The sequence below is a fragment of the Melopsittacus undulatus genome, chromosome 4, assembly GCF_012275295.1.
Source record: "Melopsittacus undulatus isolate bMelUnd1 chromosome 4, bMelUnd1.mat.Z, whole genome shotgun sequence".
NCBI lineage: Eukaryota > Metazoa > Chordata > Aves > Psittaciformes > Psittaculidae > Melopsittacus > Melopsittacus undulatus.
The window spans coordinates 5886220-5909825 of NC_047530.1; the positions used below are offsets into that span (position 1 = coordinate 5886220).

General features: G+C 38.2%; 2 protein-coding genes across 2 annotated transcripts in view; one reads left to right on the forward strand and one right to left on the reverse strand.

Moving 5' to 3' along the window:
• MYBPC3 (myosin binding protein C3) overlaps window positions 1-2631 on the forward strand; it is a 59676-nt gene extending 57045 nt beyond the window's left edge. The window contains exons 33-35 of the mRNA XM_013130312.2: window positions 708-894; window positions 1980-2022; window positions 2531-2631. Coding sequence (XP_012985766.2) covers window positions 708-894; window positions 1980-1990 — 198 coding nt within the window. The 3' untranslated portion in view covers window positions 1991-2022; window positions 2531-2631. The remainder of the gene's footprint in view (window positions 1-707; window positions 895-1979; window positions 2023-2530) is intronic.
• Window positions 2632-11438: 8807 nt separating this feature from the next.
• MADD (MAP kinase activating death domain) overlaps window positions 11439-23606 on the reverse strand; it is a 70911-nt gene continuing 58743 nt past the window's right edge. Inside the window, exons 32-34 of the mRNA XM_034062627.1 lie at window positions 19549-19618; window positions 14638-14684; window positions 11439-12918 (exon numbers count right to left, since the gene is read on the reverse strand). Of these exons, the coding sequence (XP_033918518.1) occupies window positions 12811-12918; window positions 14638-14684; window positions 19549-19618 (225 nt within the window). The 3' untranslated portion in view covers window positions 11439-12810. The remainder of the gene's footprint in view (window positions 12919-14637; window positions 14685-19548; window positions 19619-23606) is intronic.

Here is a 23606-nt window from a genome sequence, read left to right on the forward strand (position 1 = left end):
ATTATGGTGAAGAAACAGAAGATATTAGGTGTGAAAGTAAAACAGATGAAGGGAGAGATTGGTCTTCTACTCTTTAAAGCCTATTTCTTCACGATAGGTATTAATGAGCTTGAAATAAACAACAGCAGTTAAATTTATATCAGATTTTTCCTTTCCAAAATTTCATTTATAAAATTTAAAGGTACATTTATGGGTTTCTGAAACAAAACACAACAGTTTGAATTGGTACAGAGCATCTATTGCTCAGCCAACAGGATCTGTAGACTGAAATTCCTGAAGTTGCTAAAAATGTGCTAAATGGTTTGAAAAATCCTTTCCCAGTCCAAAACAACCATGGACCTTTATGACACTTCTACTCTAATAACCTGTGCAGTCCAATTCCCCTGCTGTAAGATACCCAAAGCATTCAAATTTATGTTAATAGATAAAATCCTGAAGGAATTTATTTGTAGATAGTTTGGAGGGTTTTGTAGAAACTGCAATATAATGAGGAACAGACCTACATTCTCTACATGCAATTTCAGAGTTAAAGAAAACACCAAGCATTTGAATTATTAGTTTCATGAGTTTGTTCTGACTGAGAGGTTCCTTGAGAAACTGTTAACACTGGTGTATAACATATAGCCCTCATAATGCATAAACGTTTGATGGCAAAGGTCTTTTATTTCCTACCTCCTATTTTAAAATACTTCTTTTATGTTCTTCAGCCAAAGATATTCTGGTACAAAAACAAAATGGATCTCTCTGGGGATGCCAGATACCGCATGTTCAGTAAACAGGGTGTGCTGACCCTGGAGATCCGGAAACCCACTCCCTTTGATGGTGGCTGTTATACCTGTAAAGCTGTTAATGAGTGTGGTGAAGCTGAAATAGAGTGCAGACTGGATGTCAGAGGTAATCAGATGAATTTTATGGATAACATTAACACTACAATAAAGAAAGAATAATGGATAACTATAATAATAGTAATAATAATAATAATAGTAATAAAGAAATCGCAGTTCCCATTTCTCTAACCCTGACTTCTCTGGTGGTATGTAAAAAGCTTGTTAAGTACATGCACCAGCAAGATTGTGGTTTTCATTCTAAAATGTCAGGTTAGAATTAGGTTACTTTCTAGGCAATACAGGTCTGAAGGTGGATAATTATTACTCTTCTAACAGTATTTCTCAAGAAGATTCTTGGCACTGGAATAGAGGTCTATCTACAGATGCTGCATTGTCGACAATTCTGTTACCCTTTATATCATACTCTGTAACAGAAAGTTTTAAATTAAGTCATTAGCCATTAGCAAAACACAGTTCATGCTACACCACAAACATTTTTCAAACACTGATGATCTTGTTTGTCAAAAGAGCAGGAAAAATGTCACATTCATAAACAGTGAGAAACACTAAATATTTTTGTTAAAGCTGCTACTAATGTATCTATTTGTCAATACAAATCTATATAATCCCACTTTAAATGCTCATCAAAACCAGAAAAAGTCGTGTAAGTGACCTGCTTAACAGCCATTGATGGAGATGTGCCTTCAGCACAGCAAGCCTGAACACATTACTACACAGTACAGAGTTCAGTAGTTCGCTCTGTGTAAGTCAGGCAGATGTACACCGTACACCCTGCAGTGCTGGGCACTGATACCCTCATTGGGGTCATTACAGCAAGAAATTTAGTTGCACTATTACAATAACAATCTCAGACCAAGCATTCTGAAATGTCCAGTTAATCTGTGCAGCAGCAGTAATGCACACTCCATCCAGTCCAGTGACTAGCTCAACTATTTCTTTTCAGTGCCAGACTGGTGTAGACAACTCAAAGTTTAATGAAGCTTCCTTTAGGAACATTAAATCTCCTTGGAAGCAACATATAAAAATAACTACTATAAAGCCTTCATATTTCACCTTCAGCACCAAGCCTCAATTTAAAATTAGCATCCTTTAATATCCGATATCTTTGTTTTTCTTTTTTCCATTTTCCAGCACCTCAGTAAAACTCTGAATGTCAATTCATCTGCAAGTCAAGGTATGAAACAAAATTATTCAGCTCAATACAGGAGCAACAGCTGCTTGGTTAGATATAAGATCAAACAGTCCTTAGATATTTTAGAGACTTCATGGAATTTTTATAACGTTGTCGCGGGTGTTGCCTGTTTTGATTTCTGGTTTTTCAATAATCATACTAAGATCACATTCCTGTGAGGTCATTTATTTGGCTTATTTTCCAGTCAGGATTTCCTGGGTCTCAACATTTAATACACTGTGCCAGTGTAAAAATCCTCAAGAATAACAGAACACTGTTGACTTTTTTCCTTAACTCACTACAATCACTCCTTCTAGGAGACTGTTGTCTATTAACATAGAGCTAACTAGTAGCAATAATCCGTGTGCATTACTTTAATCAAGCAAGCAGACTTAAAATCACAATGCATTTAGAATGTACATTTTAGATCTGCAAAAAAAAAGAAATAGCTGTAATCAACAATCGGGTAATGTATTTGACAATAAATCCTTGTCCCCATTCTCTGTCTCAGCATTGGAGTGGAACTTGAAGAGAACTGAAGAAAATAATGAAGGATAATGTCAGTTGCATTTAGGAGTCCTGCTCATCTTAAAAGTCATTTAATATATGTGTACTAGTCAGTGTCTTGTAGCATCCTGCTTAATCAGCATGTTTTCAGACAGCATTTCCTCTTTCTATACATCTGTTTTAGTTACATTGCCCCCATCTCCTTGTGAAGAAATTCAGGGAAATCAAGATGAAACTTCCCCCGATTATTACAGACATGTCTGAAAAACACTCAAGTATTACAATTACATGCAAACCCAGTCCATTCCTAATGTCTGAAATGAACATGTGGTCCCTGCTTCTACAGTTCACTCCATTTTCAGAATAATGAAACAGTAACAAACTATTTGTAATAACTAATCACCTTTCATTATGCTGATATTCGCACAACAGAAAGTAATCTTCATTTCTGCTGCTTTGTCAGTGCTTGAGATACTAACTTCTGTGCCCCTCAGCAGATATCTGCAGAGCCACATCTGAAACACATCATCTGAGAATCTCTGGCTATAGCAACTGCTCTGCTTTACATAGAAAATAGCTTCTTTGGTAATCACTCTTTACTGGTTTTCTATCTTTTTAAAAGACACCAGCACAGAATTCCAGTTATTAGATGTTTCTGCAATCATAGACATCATACTAACCTACAGAGGGAATTTTGTACATCAGATGAAGCAGTGAAAGATGTAGCCAAGAAGATTATTTGCACATAAAAGATTTTAAAACACAAAAGTTTGTGATGAATGCAGTGAACACTGTGATCAAATACTACTGAAGGCTTTTGAAAGTCTATGAATGGTATGTATGTATTTTGGCAGATAATTGTGCCTAATCGAGTCACACAACAGCATTTCTGGCTTCTCACCTACTAGTTGGAATAGTATTTGGGGTGGGGTTTTTGCACCTGCAGTAGTATTTAGTAATTTCTGGCTGGAAAGTACTTTTCCATGATCACAGTACGAGAGAAGGTGGGAAGATGAAATTAATCCAGGAAGCATTGCTTTTGGAAGAATCAACACAAAGGAAATGAAGTAATACTACTCCCCTGCCTCCAGCATGCCAGTTGAGATAGGGAAGAGTGTCTGGCACGGCATGTTGCTTGTATTAAACAAGCAAACACATCTTCATAATAAAAACACTGATGATGATCAGATGTGTATTTTGACTATTTTATTATGGTATCAGAACAAAGAAGGGTACTCAGCTAAAACCAAAGTCAACTGATCCAAGGTTAATATTTATTAATTGCAGATTGCTCACTGAAGTCCTTTCAGTAGTTTCCCTGAGACAAAAAAACTGCTATCACTCAAGCAAAAGATGCTTCAATGTGAAGAGTATATGTAACTTAAACAAACATAATCTCTTCAGGTCTATTATAGCTATCCAGTTAGATGTGAAACTGACTTTCACTTTTGATGCTAGAACAATGTCAATTAAAAACCTATCAATTCACCCTGCTTGCTGCCATTTCAGTGTTTGTGCAGTTCTGTCAGACAAATACTATTAACTATATACCAGGAATAGAAATACATAGGTGCTTTGAATTAACACATGTAAGACTTAGCTGAAGTACAGGGATGTTACAAAGCATTACTAAAGATGCTCATGCAGCACAGAACTGTCAGCTAGCCCAGTGCTTCAAAAACTATGATACCACTCACAAGAAACATCAATTAACCTCAAGATATTAAGACAACAGATAACACTTCTAGTACTTAAGCACTTAGTACTAAGTACTGTAAGGGTGCTGAGGCAAAGGAATAGGTTGCCCAGTGAAGTTGTGAATGCTCCATCCCTGGCAGTGTTCAAGACCAGGTTGGATGAAGCCTTGGGTGCCATGGTTTAGTGTGAGGTGTCCCTGCCCATGGCAGGGGGTTGGAACTGGATGATCTTAAGGTCCTTTCCAACCCAAACCATTCTATGATTCTATGATTCTACTTCTACTAGCTCAGTCCTTTCAATGTGGCATTGCCTGCTGGCCAAATAAACCCTCAGCTGATACTTTAACCCAAGATAACACATATTTTGCACCAGAGCATCAATTCTTCTGTGTTCCATCCTGTATTTCAACACTGCTGTGTAAATATCATAAGCAAACAATGTTTCCTTGCTCCCAACAATGGAAAGCTTCACTGACTACTCTTTATGAAAGCCATAAAATGGACGTAAACTGTAAAATGCAAGCAAAGCTTACCAGAACTATTCATTGCCTTTAGTTACTTGACATTGCCTCCGGCTCAAATCCCAACCGTTTCTTTATTCTGTGAGCAAAAAATGACAGCAAATTGAGTGCATGGTTGACCAATGCTTCACAAAATAACAAAAATAAAAGAAAAAAAAGTACAAAACCTGTAAGAAAAATAAATAAAAAACCAAAGCATGATACACATTCAGAAAATCATGTTTTTTAACTGCAATTCTAAAATTGAGTTACCCTGTCAAAGATGGAAGATAGGCTCCTTCAAGCCTGTATCAACTATTTTGTTACTTCCCAATCTAATTGTAGAACAGCACCCAAAAACTTACTTAAAAAGCACAAAATTGAGTTTCCTTCTGTATGATCACAGCCTGAAGCTCAGAACAGTGATGGGGGTGTGATTGCCTTAAATACCAACACCTGGCTTTGTGGGTAGTGGCTGTAACAGCTGTGTGAGGAGATTTAGGATGTGTCCGCTGTGGGATCTGATTAGGGTACCTCAGCACCAGCAGCAGCTGGGTCAGCACCCCTGTGTCAGCATCCTCACCTCCGGGGCTGTTCTGGTTCAGCTCCTGCCACAGCACATGGCATTACTTGAAGATGTACTGGGCGGGGGGCAGTTCCTGGGGTGGAAGGAGAGCGCCTCGAACTGCAGCAGGGGGCACAGGGGAGCAGGAAACACGTGCTGGGGCTCAGCTTGCTCCTCCTCCAGCTTTAATTCAGTGGGCCCGAGGCCAAAAGTGGGTGTGAATTCACTGACGGCTCCCCATGGAGATAACCAGCTCTTCCTATTGCAAAATAAGACGTGGATCCATTGGTGCCAAAGAGGAATAACACGTATGTCCACACTGAAGTCACAACAGTGGCTGCGTCTGGTGGAGCTTCTGCTACCATAAATATGTGACTATTAGGTTAAAACTAACTGGCATATCCATGGAAACGGATGCAGAACAAACACGTTTATCACTTCTTTCCTGATCATTAGATTGCTGACTGTTAACAGAGGTGACCCTAGTATTTCATCCGAAGCCACTGTAAATCCAGGTATATGCTCTAGTATTAGAGCTACTCTTTCAGAAGGGATGCCAACTACTAAATACATTTTTTTGATGTCATGGAGTGGTTTGGGTTGAAGGGACCTTAAAGCTCACCTAGTTCCAAATCCCTGCCACGGGCAGGGACATCTTCCACTAGAGCAGGTTGCTCCAAGCCCCTGTGTCCAACCTGGCCTTGAACACTGCCAGGGATGGGGCAGCCACAGCTTCTCTGGGCACCCTGTGCCAGTGCCTCAGCACCCTCACAGAGGAGAACTTCTGCCTAATGTCTTACCTAAATCCATATTATTGTACAAAGGTTTTCAATGCAGGACTAGACAGATATTTAAGGCAGCTTCAGCACACCTCACCTGCAGGTTTCATTCATTCTAAGAAAGGATCATAGTGTTAGCTATTCAAGAAAGACCTACAATTGAGTAAAATGAATAAAAACACAAGGAAATACTGGTTGGTAGCATTTTCTCCTTCATGTAGTCATTCAAATGAGAGCCACAAGGGAAAAGATCTTGCTGGAAATCAGAAAAGTCTTTTGTTCCTTTGATCATAGAATTGCTTTGAAATAAAACCTTGAATGCATTTAAGAAGAGAGGCTTGTCACTAACACATTGTCTTAGAGCAAGTTTAGAACTACAAGCCATTCCTGTCTCCTTACAAATGAATTTTGTCTGAACAGTCTGATGAGATCAAAAATAGCCCCACTGATACCTTTCAAGTGCTTCCCAACCACAGAACTCTATTTTAGGGAAACAAAAGCTACCACTGAGATATCCTTTACTTGCCTTTGGGCACGGACCCCGCAGCAGTCTGCATAAGCAACACATCTTAAAACAGGTTGAACTGGTGAAAGTTTAAAAGCAACAGATAAGAACAGCTTCGTTTATTAGGTCCTGATATGGAAAAAGATCGTCTACATCTGCTTTCTGTGCCAGACAGAAATGTTGACAGTAAGCAGCCCTGAAACCGCAGTTATAGCTATGAACTCATTTCTGTCATGATTCTGTATTAGGATAGCTTTACAAAAGACATATAATCCAAAACAGTGACTAATCCAATAAATATATCAGCAGATGTGAAAACGTGTGGAAGTTGATATAAGATGGAAAAAAAATGGTGTGTCCCTTTTTTCTTCTTCACCACGGATAATCATCTGAACTTGGTTTTATATTCATTACGGTATACTTAATAAACATGAAGACTATCATACCTAGTTTTCATTGTTTTGATTGGAAATGTAAGCTGTGGGACCCAAATATAGGAACCCAGATTGTGGATGAATGTAATTTAACCTTCAGTAACTTTGCATTTTCTTGTTGTCATAAAGTTAATGATTGCCCCAGTAATCCAGATCTATTCGAGGGAAGTGTGATAATGAAAAGACTAAATACTTACATAACTCTCAAATGTAGTTTTGTTGTTTACTGCTGGTTTTCATATAGAATCATTAAAAAAAAGGCCAAAAAGCTTTTCTTCTGCTATGTCAGTGCATGTATATGCTGCCTTAAAAAAAAACCCCAAGTATAGTAGATTTTGATCATAGGAAAGTCCTCATAAATTTCTACCTGGAAACAGGATTTGTTCTTCACTGGTATATAATGGGGGGGGGGGATATAATAGTAACATGCATTTACAAAGCATGATCTTTCCTCTTACTCATTTTTGTTTCCTACAGCACTGAAAAAAAATAACAATTTAGAAAAGTCTTTAGGTTACAAATCTATTTTAGACAAATTTATCTATTTCTAGTATCAGATTAAATGGTTAGGCCACTTATAACCAGGAGGTCAAGGAAGAGCTGCTGCTGGGAGCTATCACATAACAGCAGAACTAAGGCAGTTTCCTCTCTAGCACTCTTCAGCACTTCACCAAAAATAATGATATTTAATTGCAAAGGGAGTATGAGTGGAATGAGGCTGAGGGATGGAAGAAGGTAACCAAGAGCTTGGCAAGAACAGGACAGAGGAAGATGACTATGACTGGAAGCGGTTTAACAGACTAAGGAAGAGCATAGATCTGAACTGTTTGGGCAAAGAGGCTGGGAGATGATGATGGTCAGATTGGTGGGAAAAACTTGCAAAAATAATTGAAAAACAAAAGGGAAACAGCTGGAAACATCTGATGACAAACTGAGGTGCAAGGACTGAGGCTGGATGCCTGAAGAGAGTATAGGCCAAGAAATACTGAGGAAACAGCAATGAATCCAAGCAGGGTGACAGGTAAAAAGGGAAGAAGAGTGCACTTTGGTACCCAGAGCACTGTGGATAGACTGGCACTCACAGGAGTTAGAAACTGAAAAGGCAAAAAAGAGTGGAAGGATGAAAATACAGAACTAGAGTTTTCACATACTTGAAGGAAGCAACTGTTTATAGAGTTCTACTGTGTTTTTCCTGCCACCGTTTGTTCCTTTTTATGTACAGCTATTCTGGGAGAAGGGGATTTCTATTTCTATGTAGGTTCCTAAACCACTTTTATCACTATAGTAACTGTTGCAAATAAAAGCAGGACTGTTTGGCCCTGGCTGTTGTACATATGATTTGTTGTTGGACTGATCCTTTAAAACAAAGTTAATGCTAGACATTTCAAAATGTCGTCCACCCAGCAACAGAAAATGAACTTATATCTTAGTTATATGAAGCACATGTAAACAGAAAATCAACTTATGATTTTACTAATCTTGGTGTAAATGTTGAGCTGATCTTTATCATACCTGGCTACAGAATATGCCTGACAGAGGTCCTCTCTACATCTGGTTTGTACTCAGCTGCACTCAAACCTCATTTGTCAGCAACATCAAACTTTAAATCTTCAGATACAGAAAAGATGGGTCACACACCTACTGCTATTTAGAGCATCATCACATTTCTGCTATTTTCTGTGAAATACCCACTCTGGGAATGGCTGTAGGAACTCAAATCTGTTGCTCAAACTGAACATCCTACAAGAGCATTAAAGGGTAGACTGGAGCTGTTGCTGCTAGCAGAATAACCCTCAGCTGTTTGGAAATGTCTTGCCCTTGTGAGAAGCAGATGCCTCTGGCAGAATTGTAACTTCTGGAAGAGCAAGAGGCTCTTTGGTGTTGTCTTTTGTCTGGCAAGGTCCTTTGCACAAAGCTGCTGCTTCTAATCCCCACTTGTTTAGGAGATGGAAGCTGTCTTTGCCAAAATCTGGCTTGTCGAAGACTTGGAGTTCCTAAATCCCACTAAAGCTGAGCAGAAACCATTTTTCTTACGGAAGGAAGATCTCATTTCAGAGGTAAAATCTTCTGCCTTTGACCCATTTGTCAGTCAGGGGAAGTGGGACGTAAGTTATTTCTCTTTGTGAGAAGCTTAGAATGTATTTTCTGTTTAGTTCTGAATTCAGGGGTTATGGGAGCCTATGTCTGACACAGGGGCAAGCATCTGCTTCCTTATTAAAAACCAAAAGCCCACCTCTGCCATAAGCAGTGTGATTCTAGAAATATCTGCAATATCTTTGCAACATAAAGGTTCCTAAGAAGGCCTAGAATCAGAGCCATGTTTTTCCATCCACTTGGATCACTAAAAGAATTTTAGTTGGAATCAAAATTCTTCATGATTTACATTTACTAGAAATTTAGCTTTTGAATACCCAGATGAACCTTTTATCTTACAAACTCTGCCATCATGAAAGTGTCGAAGTAGAAGGGTAGGGATTATCTGCAGCCAGGAAGCAGGGTGTAAGAAATTTTTACAATTATTTCCTTAAATTAATGAGCTTTTTCCTCCAACAAAGTTTTTTCCATATATCTTTAATAAATGCCACTTAATAGGTACCATTGTCATGGCAATGATGTTAAAACCTTTAATCTTTCAAATGGACACCCACTCGTATTAGAAACTGACTCTGCAATCACAAACAAATCAAAGGCATCTTTCTCAAACATCACAATGAAGACCTGTGATCCAAAAAACAGATAAATTAGTAACAACCTTGCAAACTGCCAGAAAGAGTAGTCACAAACCCAAGGGTCTGCAGAGATCATTTAACAGTGTATTCGAAAACCAAATTCTACAAACAAATTGTAGCAGAAAAAGAAACTTGTTGATGAGCAAATACTGTAAGTTTTAAGGCATGTTCATAAATCTTTGTCACAGTAATGACAAATACAAGTGTTAAAGTAAAAAGGTTGTCATCTTGAAATACTTAAAAGCTAAGACACGGGCTCCTCCTAGTGGTAAAAACGAATTACTCCTTTTGTTCTAAGCCTTCTAGCACTAGTTATTATTACCAATTACACTCAGTCTCCCTTTTCGTTCTGGAAGCTTTAGAACCCTCAAAATTCTTACTACTGCTAAGGAATTCTTACCTTAACATTAAAATAAATGGGACATCACAAAACACATGCAAATCACTATTTCTTTTTTCCCTCCAGGTTTTATGTACCTCTCATGATTACTACATTCCAAAAGACTTATGCTTTTATACCACTTTTAAATCCTATCTTCATTTGGTATGCCCAAGAACATCACTGTGCATTTAGTAGTGGAAACACTACACAGCTTGCTTTTGTCTCAGGTGAATACATACATTCCCACAGTCAGCAGGACATCTGCCAAGTCACCATCAGCAAATACAAGAAAGATTTTGTACACTTTAAAAATGCATTCAGTTTTGAAGCCAAGACAGTTGCTCTCACCTAAACACCAGAAGCTCAGTGTCAGTGCACTTGAGGTTGTTACTGGTTCTTCTTTTCTACTTAACAAGTGCTGCAACTGCTCAGCCGCATCTGTTCTTAAAAGGAATTCCATCAGAACGGGCAGAGGACCCTTTTTGCTATCAAATGCTTTAAAAGTCTTATTCTGGACTGAAGTTTCTCAGAAGTATAGTGCACAGAAGTTTATGCAGTCTATGACCTTAAGTCACAGAAAAATACACTTGAAAAAATACAGCTTCTACAGGTGGAGAAAGGGAACTGTGTATACTAAGTGATGCTGTGCATTTAATGATTTTAAACTCTAAATCTCCCCCCTTGTAAGTTAATGGTTTGAATACGTTAATGGTTTGAATCTCCCTCTTATAAGTTAATGGTTTGAATATGAATAGCCCTGCTACCGTAATCACAAGCTAAAAACTACAACTGTCTGTCTAAGTGGGACCCAGTATTGCAGTAAATGGAACATCTATTGTAGGCCAAAGTGATTTAAGCTTTAACTGTACTTGTAAATACAGTAGTATCAACAATACTGCAATTACTAAAAATTCAGATATTCACGTAAGAAAACTTGCAATCTCAGAAGAAAAAAGAAAGAAAATAATTAACAAAACAGGCTAATTGCAGGGCTTGGCAATTTCAGTTTTGCCTTTATATTAGGAAAGGATGAAAAATCCTTTACATGCTGCTTCTATATGCATGTGTGCAAAAAATGTCAATATGTCATCTGTGTCTGTTTTGCCTAGTCATGTTTTTCATGACAAATCACATGCATGTTATGATACAAGAAAAAACAACACCACAACTTTCAAAAGCTTATGTTGAAAGAAATGTAGATTCTCTACTTACAGTTTTCTCTTTTTCATTATTTCACATGTGTATGATGTATTTTGTATATAAATACAGTAATTTCAGAGTAAGTTACATCAAAAGAAGAGGACAGAAGGAAGAAAACCAGTTGCTGGTTGAATGACATTTTATTTTCACATTCAGAGAGCTGTACAATTTCTATAAATAGATGTGGTACTATAATATTTACATCATTTCCTCACCCATTACTAGTATATTCCATTCAAAACAGTAGATACCCTGACTAAGGGTTATTTCTGGGTGCATTTACTCTTAATTTTATGTCAAAACATACAATACATCAGTTTGCATCAGAGCATTTTTTTCCAGGTATTTTACATGTAACAGTTTCTCTCTAGACAGTCTCTGCTTTGAGCATCCTGAGACCTTTCCAGACAAGTGCAGTACAGTTCAGGAACAAAAACAGGATGCAAAAAACATTCACATTTGGCCTACTTAAAATAAGGAATGTGATGGATAGTTTTAACTGCAGGAGTTTCATTATACAATAATACAGGTAGAGATTGGAAAAAAAAGCCATAGCTTAAAAAATCTGGAGACAGAATAATCCTTTGGGTTCTGAATATGTCCACCAGATGGCTATAGAAATACCTGGTGTTATGAACCCAGAAAGACATGAATCTGCCAAGTGCTTTTGCCAGTAATGTTCCCAAGTTTTACACTTCCTTAAGCATTTTCTAACCCCTGTGATTAACTGCTTTTGGTAGTGCTTATATGCATTTGCCAGCTCTGCTGCTGGGATAAACCTACAAATATTACCTAAACTCCCATTTGAAAATCCACAGAATCCATGAGGTGTCAGGGGTTTTCACAATATACTGCCTGCAAAGTTTCCTTTTCCCACTAGAATAGCAGTCATATCCACAAATGGACCAATTTAATAGCCAAACTTGAACTGTCACGTGGTGTCTTAAGACTATTGTAACAGTTCATCTCTCCCAAAAGGGTCTGAAAGAACTATGTGACCAGAATGCCATGTTGGTGGGTAAAACTGAACAACACAGAAGGAAAACAATAAAAACACACCATTTAAACAACATGCAGGAGCAGACTGCTTCCACTGTGCACATACCAGAGAAGCTGAAAGCAGAAGCCTGCAGTTGTGAAGTGATTAATCTGTAACAAGTGCCACTAGAAACAAAAAACATCCAAACTCAAGCCGTTAGTCATCTTAAGAAAAAGGGAATTCCAAAGGAATGGCCAGAATAGGTCACTCACAGCTGGATACTGATGCTCAAAACTGTCTGATTAACAGCTGATAGAAAAGCTCCATAAAGAACAAATTCAGAAGGAGACTGAGCAGTGAAGTCTTAGGTTTTTCTATGGGGAAAGACTTGCAGATCATACATAAATAATCAAGTTCTCATAGAAGACAATAAAGTGAGCTCCAGAAACTGCAGTAAAAATGGGAGTACTGCATTATCAACGTGCCAAAGGGTAGGTATTTTCCAATATCAAGATCAACTGGAAACTGGTCGAGGTGGTTTGCTTTTGTTTTCTGCCTCTTTCCCACGAACTGCAGCCACATAAGAGAAGAGACACAGCACGGAGTAGCAGATCTCATGAGCCTAGAGGAATTCAGAAAAGGAGATAATGAAATTCAGATGATCTAGCATTCTACAAAATCCACTGTACATTTTGTATTTAGCTGCATGCCTTCCCCTATGGCTACAGGCAAAAAAAAATAATCAGGGAAAAGTGTCCCATACTACCTTCTGATTGAGATGGATAGAGAAAAAAAGCCTTGTAACAACTATAAAACCTCCTTTGGGATAAAAACATTAGTTGCTTGATAGTATGATTCTAATAATTTTTAAGAACAGTATGCTAAGCTTGAAAGTTGGCTAGCTGGCTTTAGAAATAACCATCCTACATACCTGCCTGCCTTTGGTCTGTTGTATGAAGTTACATACTTCATTTCTTTTTCTGGAAGGGGTTGAATTAAAAGAGTCTACAACTAAACATCCAGTACTTTACCTTAACTCTTGAGATGGTGGGATTCTTCCTTATTCACAACTAGCTTTTTATTCTCAAAAGTACAAGGACGGGTAATCCCTGTCATTGTTAACCAATGCCAGTGAATCCATGTGTAACACAAGCTTTTTCTCTCTTTTTTACTTTTTAATTGGAAAAAAGCAACAAAACCACAACTCAATTACATGTTTCACACGAAGAACACCAAAGCACCTTTGTCACCGCCTTAAGGCTGAGGGTTGCACATAGCATCAGCATGATTTACCATTATTGCTTTTAAACAATTATGTGTGCTATTATTTAACAGGAAATCCTCTTTTAGCACATGTCTGGCAGTACAATTCAGTGAAGGTAAGACTTAGACTTCGTTTATATCCCAGTTCTAATACTGGCTGTTCTGGTGATCTTAAAAGTTCTCACCATGTAAACTGACATTTATTATCTTTGTAAAGGCAACCACGTGTTTTGTTGTATTATAGTACAAACCTAAACACTTGTGTAAAATATCATTAATTTGCAGTAAGCTGTTTTTTCTTATTAAAAAATACAGCTATCTGCTTCTTAAATTACATATATTCTAAGCATTTTGTTCCTAAAACATTGCTAATTTCTTCATTTTTTCTCTGCTCTTGAAGGACTATGAGTTCCATGCAACCACCAAATGCACGTGATGCACTTCAGACATTAAGTAACTGAAGAAATTTCACTTCTGATGATAACCACTTGTTTCTGTTTCTTCTTCCTAAGTGCATATAAGCCTGATCATTGCACTATTCTGTGTAAAAGTGCTGAGTATCCTTGTCAACTGCTGGTGTTCAAAAAGTGCTATAAAAACTGAGCACTAAACCACAGCAATGGCTTGCCAGCATGGGAAGAATCAATACTTCTACAGGTCTCTTGCATTTCAATGCTCTCTTTCAGGAGTAAATGGGAAGTTTTCATAAACTCAGTCAGCAGCCACCTTATCCCCAGGAACCAATCTCCCTTCTGTAGATTAAGGATTGTGTTTTGCATTGTCTTAACAGCTCTTACTGTGCTGAAGTTCATGCTAAGACCTTGCATCTTTATCTACCCTAACAAAAGCAACCATGCTTTTTTGTACTACCTGTGAGTACTTCTAGTTTCACAGAAACAACAATCATCAAATTTTCTTGTCTTCCCTTTAGGAAAACAATGATAATAAAAGAGCAGCTAGTGTTTCACTGAAGTATTAGCATTGCAAATACTGCAATCTCAACGTCATTCTTTCAACACAAGAAAACGTAAAGATATATCCTCTAAAGAACTACCAGAAAGCATCAGAGTTGACTCACCATTGGCGTCTTGTACTTGTGGCTCACCACTTCTTTAGTTTCAGGAACTAAAACCGGACGGGCAAGAGACAAAACAAAAAGTTCAAAAAACGAGAGGAAAAGGGGAAAGCAATAGCAAAATGTTCCCACAGGAAAGGGAAGGGATGCACACAGACAGCAGGTGCAGGTAGAGGGCACCTCACTATCCCTTACTTCTAGGTACTCTTCCTTCTCTTCATTTATATTAAATATGTCCTTGAAGATACTGGTAATGTCATAATAAATTACTCAGGTTGGCAAAAATGTTTCACTGTTTGGAAAGACATAGCAGGTATTTGATGGTTCTTAGATACTCCAGCTTTTCTCATACTACTTATTCCTGCTAGAGAGCAAAATTAATGACAAAGTATGCTTAATGACAAAATATGCCTAATGTCTACTCTGATAAAACAACCAACAATTCCAGAAGAATCTGTCAGTATGTGATTCCCAAAGATTTTATCCTTAAGCTATCTGAATCCTTCTCTGCTAAATACCAGATCTCAACAGAAGACACTCATTACAGAGGACACTGCAGTAAGTTACTGAAATCCAGAACAAAAAACAAAAGAGAGAAAGGAGAAATTTTCTGAACTGGAAGACTCTTTCCTAGTTCTGTTTCAGGTTTCTCAAGACATTCTCCTGTCTTGGATGTGTGTGATGGTTGTTATTTGATATACTCACTGAAAACATTCATTGCTTTTGAACAAGTTGGCTTAAAATAGAATGCTCATTTCGGTCACACATATTCTTAAAATACCTGTTGATTTCTTTAAGACTTCATATATAAAGATGATCAGGGCACTGATGAATAAAAACCAGACTTAGTACCCAGAAGATTTAATCTTGCTCCCATGGCCTGCCCCAGACTAACAGGAAGGAAACAGGCAAAATAGAGCTGAAAAAACTTTGCCTTTCGTTCTCATTGTTGAATACATAAAAAAGCAAACTGTAACCATCCCATTGGTGTGCAATGCATCTGAACTCTGCTTTTGACCCACGCTTGGTCTAGAAAGGTTGTTGTGAACAGATACCATGGGAAATTACCAGGAGAGAACAAAGACCACACTAAGAACATACAAATGGTAAATTTACAATATTAAGATCAGTGGAATAGCAAGACCGTCTGTGAGTACTTCCTTTTCCAGTACAGCTGAAATTTGCCATGAAATTTCTATGTCACATCAAAAAGATTAAGAAGAAGCAATACAGAAATTATGCAAAACCAAATCATATCAGGCTTGTAAAGGAAGGGTGTATGTTTTATTACACATAGTACTAGTGACAAGAAAAGAAAAAGAGGTAGATGAGTTCAGTATGAATAACTAGGAAAAGTCCACACCAAAACCTATTCATGCACATGTCAGCTTTTCTATGATATGACACAGCTAAACACTGGAGAGGAAGATGGATCACACTCTAAGGGGCCAAACATAGGCAGTGCAGACTGGCTTGGACAAAGCCATCTAAACACAAATTAGTGTTTAGATGACTTTGAATTAGTATTAGAATTAGTGCCTACTAATTCTCCTATGTCCTGGTACGTCATTCTCAAAAGAAAAGTTAGTGAAAAGTACAGAATACGACTGTAAAAAGCAATGGTTTTGTTTATTTGTTCAATTTTTTGTTCTCTTGGGTTGGCAGTTACATTAAGGACTGAGAAACAGGGGAAGCACACACCCAGGCTGCACTGCCCCACTGAAACCAGTGACCAGATCTGGGAGGATAAGAAGGTGCACATCAAGCTACCTTACCCGTTGGCACCAGATGGTTCCAAATTAACTCCACGTCACCAGGGAATAAAGGTGGGACTGAGGCTGGTGCACAGCTGGCTAGGGTAGGACTTTTACAGCTGTGTAAGTCTCACTGCCCACTAGATAACATACAACTATTCATATACTCTTCAAAAAGCAGGAAGGGAAAGCTGTAAGGATCTTGTGCCACGAGGGAAGGAAAGAAGGGAAGCTGTAAATTCCTGTATCATCATTGAGAATAGGAATAGAGGGAACAGAGAGCACCTATGCAAGGTCCCCCCATTTCACAGTCAGTATACTGCTTTGTCTTTAAGTACAGTCCTTCCAGTGGGGAAAATTCTTTTGAGAGGACTGAGGAAGAGTAAAAAGAATGGGTTTGGATTTATGCTCAAAGAAGTAAAAGCACTACTGCTGCAGAATACAAAAAGAAGAAATAAAAAGAAAGAAAAAAAAAGACCCCAGCCTCAAATTAAGAGATTAGAAGCACTTTTCTTCTAACATTAAGTCATTCCTGATGCTGTTGATGCTAAGTGGGTGAAGGGAGTAAATTATTAAGCACCATCCTGCAGCCTTTGGTCCTGTGAATGAAAATATGGCACTACCATAGAATGAGTTTAGGGGACAACACTTTACCTGCTGGAGAATGAAGGTTTTCATAGCAGCGGCAGTGAAGGGGCCACAAGAAAGTAAAGCACAAGTACGCAGCAGTAACTCAAATTCCAGAGGGAAGAGCCTTACATTTCCTCACTTACGTAAATCTCTGCTTCCATTTGTGGGCAACAACTCCTGAACATCTACTTTGCATCCTGCTCTGAAATCACAAGGCCAACTTTCATGCTGCCACCTAAACCTAATGTTAACACAAACAGACCTTTCACTCCCTGCTGCACTATCACTGAACTTGGAGCATTTGTGCTTGGCAAAACCAAGTAAACCAATCTTGCACTGAAGTATTTCCCAACAGGCTGCAGTATGCATGCTCACTGCTGTTTACCTTTCTAAGACTGTGTAATCCTGCAATACAGAATCTGACTGCAAGGTTCACAATGCTTAACACAGCTAAATATCTTCACTTAAGAAGTCCACACAAGTTTTTGCTGAATGCTGTTCTTTACCATTAAATTAACATGTTAAGTTCTCTTGAATAGGACAGGTTGGACTACCTTCTCATCTTCGTAACAGTTAAAAAAGCAGCTCTGAGGTAGTCTCTCAACTGCACACAGTAAGTTTCACCCCCCTGCAACATCTTTCTCCCTTTCTTCTTTCTGTTTATTAGCTGGATGGCCACAAACTGTAAATCTCACTTGGTACATTTAAAGTGGTTCTTGTCTCTGACTCTATTTTGGGAGAAGGGTATTTTTCATTTGATTGGTTTCATTTCTCAGGCTTTGCTTGTCGCATCTAACTCCCAGTTTATTTTTAACTACTCCTAAAATTACCCTTTCATAAGTTGCATTATCACAATTTTAGCTTTTGCAATAGGCCTTTGATTACAAAATTTTCTGTTATAAAGGTTCTTTTTCTTACGGTTATTACAGTCATTATTCAGGGGCTAAATACTATTAGAGCCATCAACAGAAGTTGACTGGAAATAACTAAGTCTAACACTATCTGTCTTCTTGTGCAATATAAACAAACTATTAAAAGAAATACTTTGAGTTAAACCTCTCCAAAATGATCCAAAAGTTACTTGCTTTGATCCAAGTAATTTCCTCTAAGTTGAGGGTTTCAGAAGCTGAAGCCATTCTTTAAACTGATTGCATGGCTTCTGAACTCTCCTCTTTGTAAAACTCATCAATAATCTTTTACACCCTTAAGCAATTTCTGCAAGTAGCAAAACAAATCAGGCCTGACAGGGTGAAAACATGTTATCAAAGGAATACACAGCCATAAAGCCATAAAGACAACTTTTGAACATCTAAACTATCAGAAAACTTTCAAGGTTTGAATACACTGATCGGATCATCTGAACCACAAACAACATTATCAGAAAATGGGGGAAAATTGTTAAAAATTCAAATCCCAGACTTCTGGAAGATTAATTTATGGCATATGACAAGCAAACTGCAGTAGTCAGAAAGGCTTTATTATCTGACTAGCTTATAACTTTGTATCACCAAAAAGAGGTAATACATTATTATGGTCAGAGTCATTAATTTCAGCAATCTCATATTAAATGTCTTTCATATTCTAAGAGAATCCCTCAGCCAGAACATTCTATTCACAGCACCAAGGAACAACAAGTCTTGGTATAGGGAGCTGTTGGGTTGGATTTTGAATAGGGGCCAAAGTATGTATGCTCATCTGCTCTGGAAAGAACATTGTAAATTTCATCTTCTGTTGAAATGTTTCATACATAACACTTAAGACCTAGACAAATGTCTCACAGATGGGTGGAAGAATAAACCAATATGGATTTGGGGACTATTTCAAGAGAAGTATGTGGATCACTCCTCTGGAGAGCTGCATCTGAAGTCACTCGTTTTGTTCAGACACTAGTTAAGTATAACTTGAGTGCCACTAACACTGAACAGTGACCCAGAATTTTCCTCAAACTAGACTGCAAGCAGCTTCTATGTTACAGCAATATCTGATGAAAACAGTACAAATTCTCTATTCTCCTTAACCTTTATGTTTCTACTCTTTACCAGTGATGTTCTGAAACAAAAGCACCAGATAAATCAAGTGCAACTTGACAAAATATCTTCTGCTCCATCCAACAAAATGAAATTCCACATAGAGCAAAGAGGAAGCTTTGCAATTAACAGTAATTCTTTATAATGAAAACATAGCGTGTTGAGAAAGATCAGCTATAAATCCTACTTTAAAATGTGGTTTCTCAGATGAAAAAATAACATACCACAGAAAATTCCTACACACATCCAAGTTTAACTGTTTTCTTTGCTTCAGGCGACTCAGAACATCTTCTCTATTAACAAAAAGTACCTAGGCCACAAATCTTAATATGATGAAAATTAACATGCAAGTTTAATGTTTAGTCACCCATCCCTCAGTTAGGCAACTTCTCATGTGCAATCTACATTTCTCTCCCATCTTTGAAACTGCAGTGCAGCTAAGGACTGGAAATTTGAGTTACTGCCATGTGAGTACAGACCTAATATCAAAATAATGTAATTACCAAATTCCTCCAGGACAAAGACTCCTCGCACAGTATTGCACTTTTTAATGTGATTCAGCTCTATGAAAACCTACAAAAACAGGAAGAAAAGTAACATAAAATTAGTCAGGTTGATTTTGCTGGGGTTTTTATTTAAACTAAAACCAAAATGAAACAAAAACATCATCACAGCAGATACAACCTGAAGTGTTATAGCATACAGTACCAGTTCATTTACAGATTAATATATAAATAAAGGGTGAAATAAATATTCAAAAGACAAACTTGCCACAATGCTAGAAATCAACAAATAACTTAAAAGTGCTAAGAAGCGAAGACAGCAGAAGATGAAGTACCTTCCGCTCCTTGCAGGAGGAGAAAGCATGGAAGAGAAACGAAGGAGTTAGTAACTCTGACATATCCAACATTGCTACCCCTTCAGGCACTCAAATGAGTTATTGCATAAAGAATACCAACACACCTGAAATACAACAGAAGAGGGGGACGAGAAAAAAGCTGGCTCCCAAATTTGGCATGATTTGTAGCTTCTGATCCATCCCAGTTAGATTCTGCCCCTCCATGCATCCTCCTCCAGCACAGAGGGCAGGTAAGGGGCACTCTACTTCCCACCCTGACGCTGATCCTCCTAACCCATCCAGTATTCAGTTTAATCCAGTGCGGAACCACTAATCTTCCTTCTTCCTCACAGACTTGCCATTTGAGACTTTATTACAGTTTCTGATGTATAATCTGCATACTTACTCTTGTAACTGTCTCCTCTAACAGTCAGTACCAGTTTTCTGCTTTAAGCAGGATGGGAGAGTTTGGACCCTTCTCTGTCATTTGCTCACTTCACATGGGCTTGCTGCTGAGCAGTCACTCAGAAAACAAACCTGCTTTAAACTTACACTTTACATACGTAAACCCCAAAAGAAAGACAGTTGCACTGCATGACTAGGTTTCTCAGTCCAGAATGTAGATGCCAAGATTGCATAACCAAACAAGTTCTCTGAGCATATTGAGTTTATTCAATATCCAATCTATTTCAAGATACAGAACAGTTCCTTCTTATATGCACATCTCCAAAAAGGTCAGATCAGTACACAGACGGAAGAAGCTGCAGAAAGGAGTCAATTCCACATTGCATTTTTCCATATACTTGCTTTTTCAATGCAGGAGAAACACTGAGAGTAACATTGCCCTAGAGTTCAGTGTAACTCTTTGTCCAGTACCCTAGAAAGAGCCTTGCAAGTGTATATAACAACAGTCTGGATTGACACTTTCGGTGCTTGTACATATCAGACACCATGAACTCAGGGCCTTTGCTAAAAACGTCACTAGAGAAACTCTGTCATCTTGGAAAGAAGGGAAAGGAAAACTCTGCAACCCTCTGAATCCAGTATTAGCAACACCCGCATAGCCATAGATGACACACTACCCAAGAAAGACAAAGGAAGTCAACATCAGAAATTGTTGGGTTTTAAAGAATCAGGCTTGTCTGTATGGGTAAGATCAGTAATTGCACCACATATCTGAGCAGTCTGGCTGATTTTCCAATCAAAGGGATTTTGTTCCTTTTATTAGTAGAGAACTAACAAACAGACCCAGGATACTTTCTGCTCAAGATAAAAACCTAAGCTTCCAGTTACTTCGAAAATATGAAGCTTATTTTCTGCTTACATTCAAGGGAATGTAACCCCATTTTTTTTGTTTCCCTGGTTTTGCCCTTGTTCTGTATCCGTTTTGTCGGTCAAAAAAACCCTTATCTTTTGAGGAACAGTTACAAAGCAAACACATCAAAACCAGAACTTTCTTTGCTGCACTTTGCTTCCTTTTTCTGTAATGTTTTCCGTGAGAAATTTTTGCTAGTGGTCTAAAGAACAAAATTCAGAAATTTAATGGAAAGGCTCAAGTGAAACATTGGTTGGTTTATGTGGTCACAGTAAAGCTGCCTAAAAGACTTGACTGCCCCCAGTGCTCAGGGTCTGTATTTGCACAAGAGGTATGAGCGAGATGAGAATTTAGTGAGTTTGTTACAATTAAAGTAAGTTATCCATTTTCAGAAGACGTCTGTGTCGATGGGCAATTCCTTGCTATATCGTTTAAGGGACAGAGATGCTCTCTTCTCACTCAGTCAGAAAACAAGGGTAAAGGAAATAACAGTTACTTACCCTAGGGAAACTGTGGTTCTTCAAGACAGAGCATTCAGTGTGGATCCTACTGTAGATGGGCATGTGCCTGCTGCATTTTATTAAACTTCCATCTATTTTTGACACAGATGAATTCATAATGGGGACAGAATTACAGAGTCCCGATATTATAACGGAATTTGGAGATGTGAATTCAGAATAATCTGCCAATGCCACAGGGACACTCAATTCCTCCCTATTCCAAAGAGCTCTTTGGAATCTCTTCTGATCTGATAGGCACAGATACAATTGAACATTTTTTATCCTTAAATTGTCTTAAAGACAGCCACGTCAATCATAGGTTGGCCCACCGTGCATCTAAGACATTTCCTGAAGGATTCACAAGGTAATAAGAAAGGATACACACTGCAAATCAAGAGCCTTCAAAAACAGTTTCATGAAAGCAAGCACCATTCTAACACTGAAGCCTATGTTCCATCTTCTCAGGTAGGACAGAACAGACTCCACTTATTTACTTCTTCTTTTTGAATAAAATATTTGGAAATCTCCGTTCTAAATGTCCTAAATTAATTATCTCTATGACATCCAACCAAGCAGAGCAATAGAAAACCCTTCTGTCAGTAAGCTGCATTGCTGAAAAAGAGGAACTGGAAAGAGGGCCTTACACCATATACAGGACCTGTATATGGAGAAAGGAGAGGTAGATGAAGAGAAAGCTGTGCCTGATGAGGTCCTGCAGGCATTTGTTGATTAGCCAACAAATTCCACAGACATAGAAAAACCCCTTTTCAACACAGAAATGGCTGCAGGATTCTGGGTTTAATCATGCTCATAGACATGTTCTGAAACCAACAGCCTTAGGGAGCAATCCATAACATTTATATGAGAAGCGGAAAGGACAATTCATCTAGAATAGCAGAGCTTTTACTAAGCAAACAGACTGGCTGATGAATGCTAAAACAGGAATACAAACATTCTTTAGCTTCCCAGAGTAAGGAAATTGGAGGGCACTTTTTCTTCATGGTACAACTAGCAGGAGCCCTTTACATAACTGCTACAGTTGTCCATTCTATACAGACCCTCACATGGCTGACTTTTGTTATCTGTCTAGACACTTTATTTTGAGAAGAACAACAAGGATATGTCTTAGGCCCACTAATTGGTACTGAATGCCCTTGCCAGCTGCCAATGGAAATCTAATAGATCAAGAATTAAACATATTGAATACATTTTCCAGAACTCTATTTGTTTCAATATCCATCTTAAGTAATGAAACTCATCTGGCTACAGCCTCACTGAGAACAGGATGAAGAGGAGGAATGATCTTTCAGGTGGGGGGACAGCTGGCACACTTCATGGGTCTGACCTGCGCAGACTGTCCTTTTCATCACACACAGCAAACCAGAGCACTCTTCTCTGCAAGGAAGGATATGATGAAGCTAGAACTCTACGAGTGTGTGGGGCAGCATGGGACTCAGTATCTGTGGTACAAAGTTCAACTGGTGATGGTCCTAACAATCAGTATCAGGTTTCCCTAAAGTTTATTTCCGAATGTTATTCCAGTCTTTCAGGGAAAAAAAGACTTTAAATTTAAGAACAAAGGTATGTTCTAGGATTTGGAGTTTTTCCTTTGGACAGATGCATGTGTGCTCATTATGTGTTTAACACTGAGTGGTTTTGCCTTGTGATGAAGCCTGTTACCCTTAAGAAACTATGATGATATGGCTACCTTCTTATATGTCTTTTCTAAGTGCAAAAGTATATGTGCCTGTTTGTTTATGAAAAAGACTTATGTCCATAAACTGTTCAAGAGACAAACTGTTTGAGCTCAACATCATTTTTGACTTCTGGAAGAAGCTAAAAAAGGAGAAATAAACAGAATATCCCCTGTGGTGTGTCCTTACCTCAGGACAAAGCAATTTCTAGTAC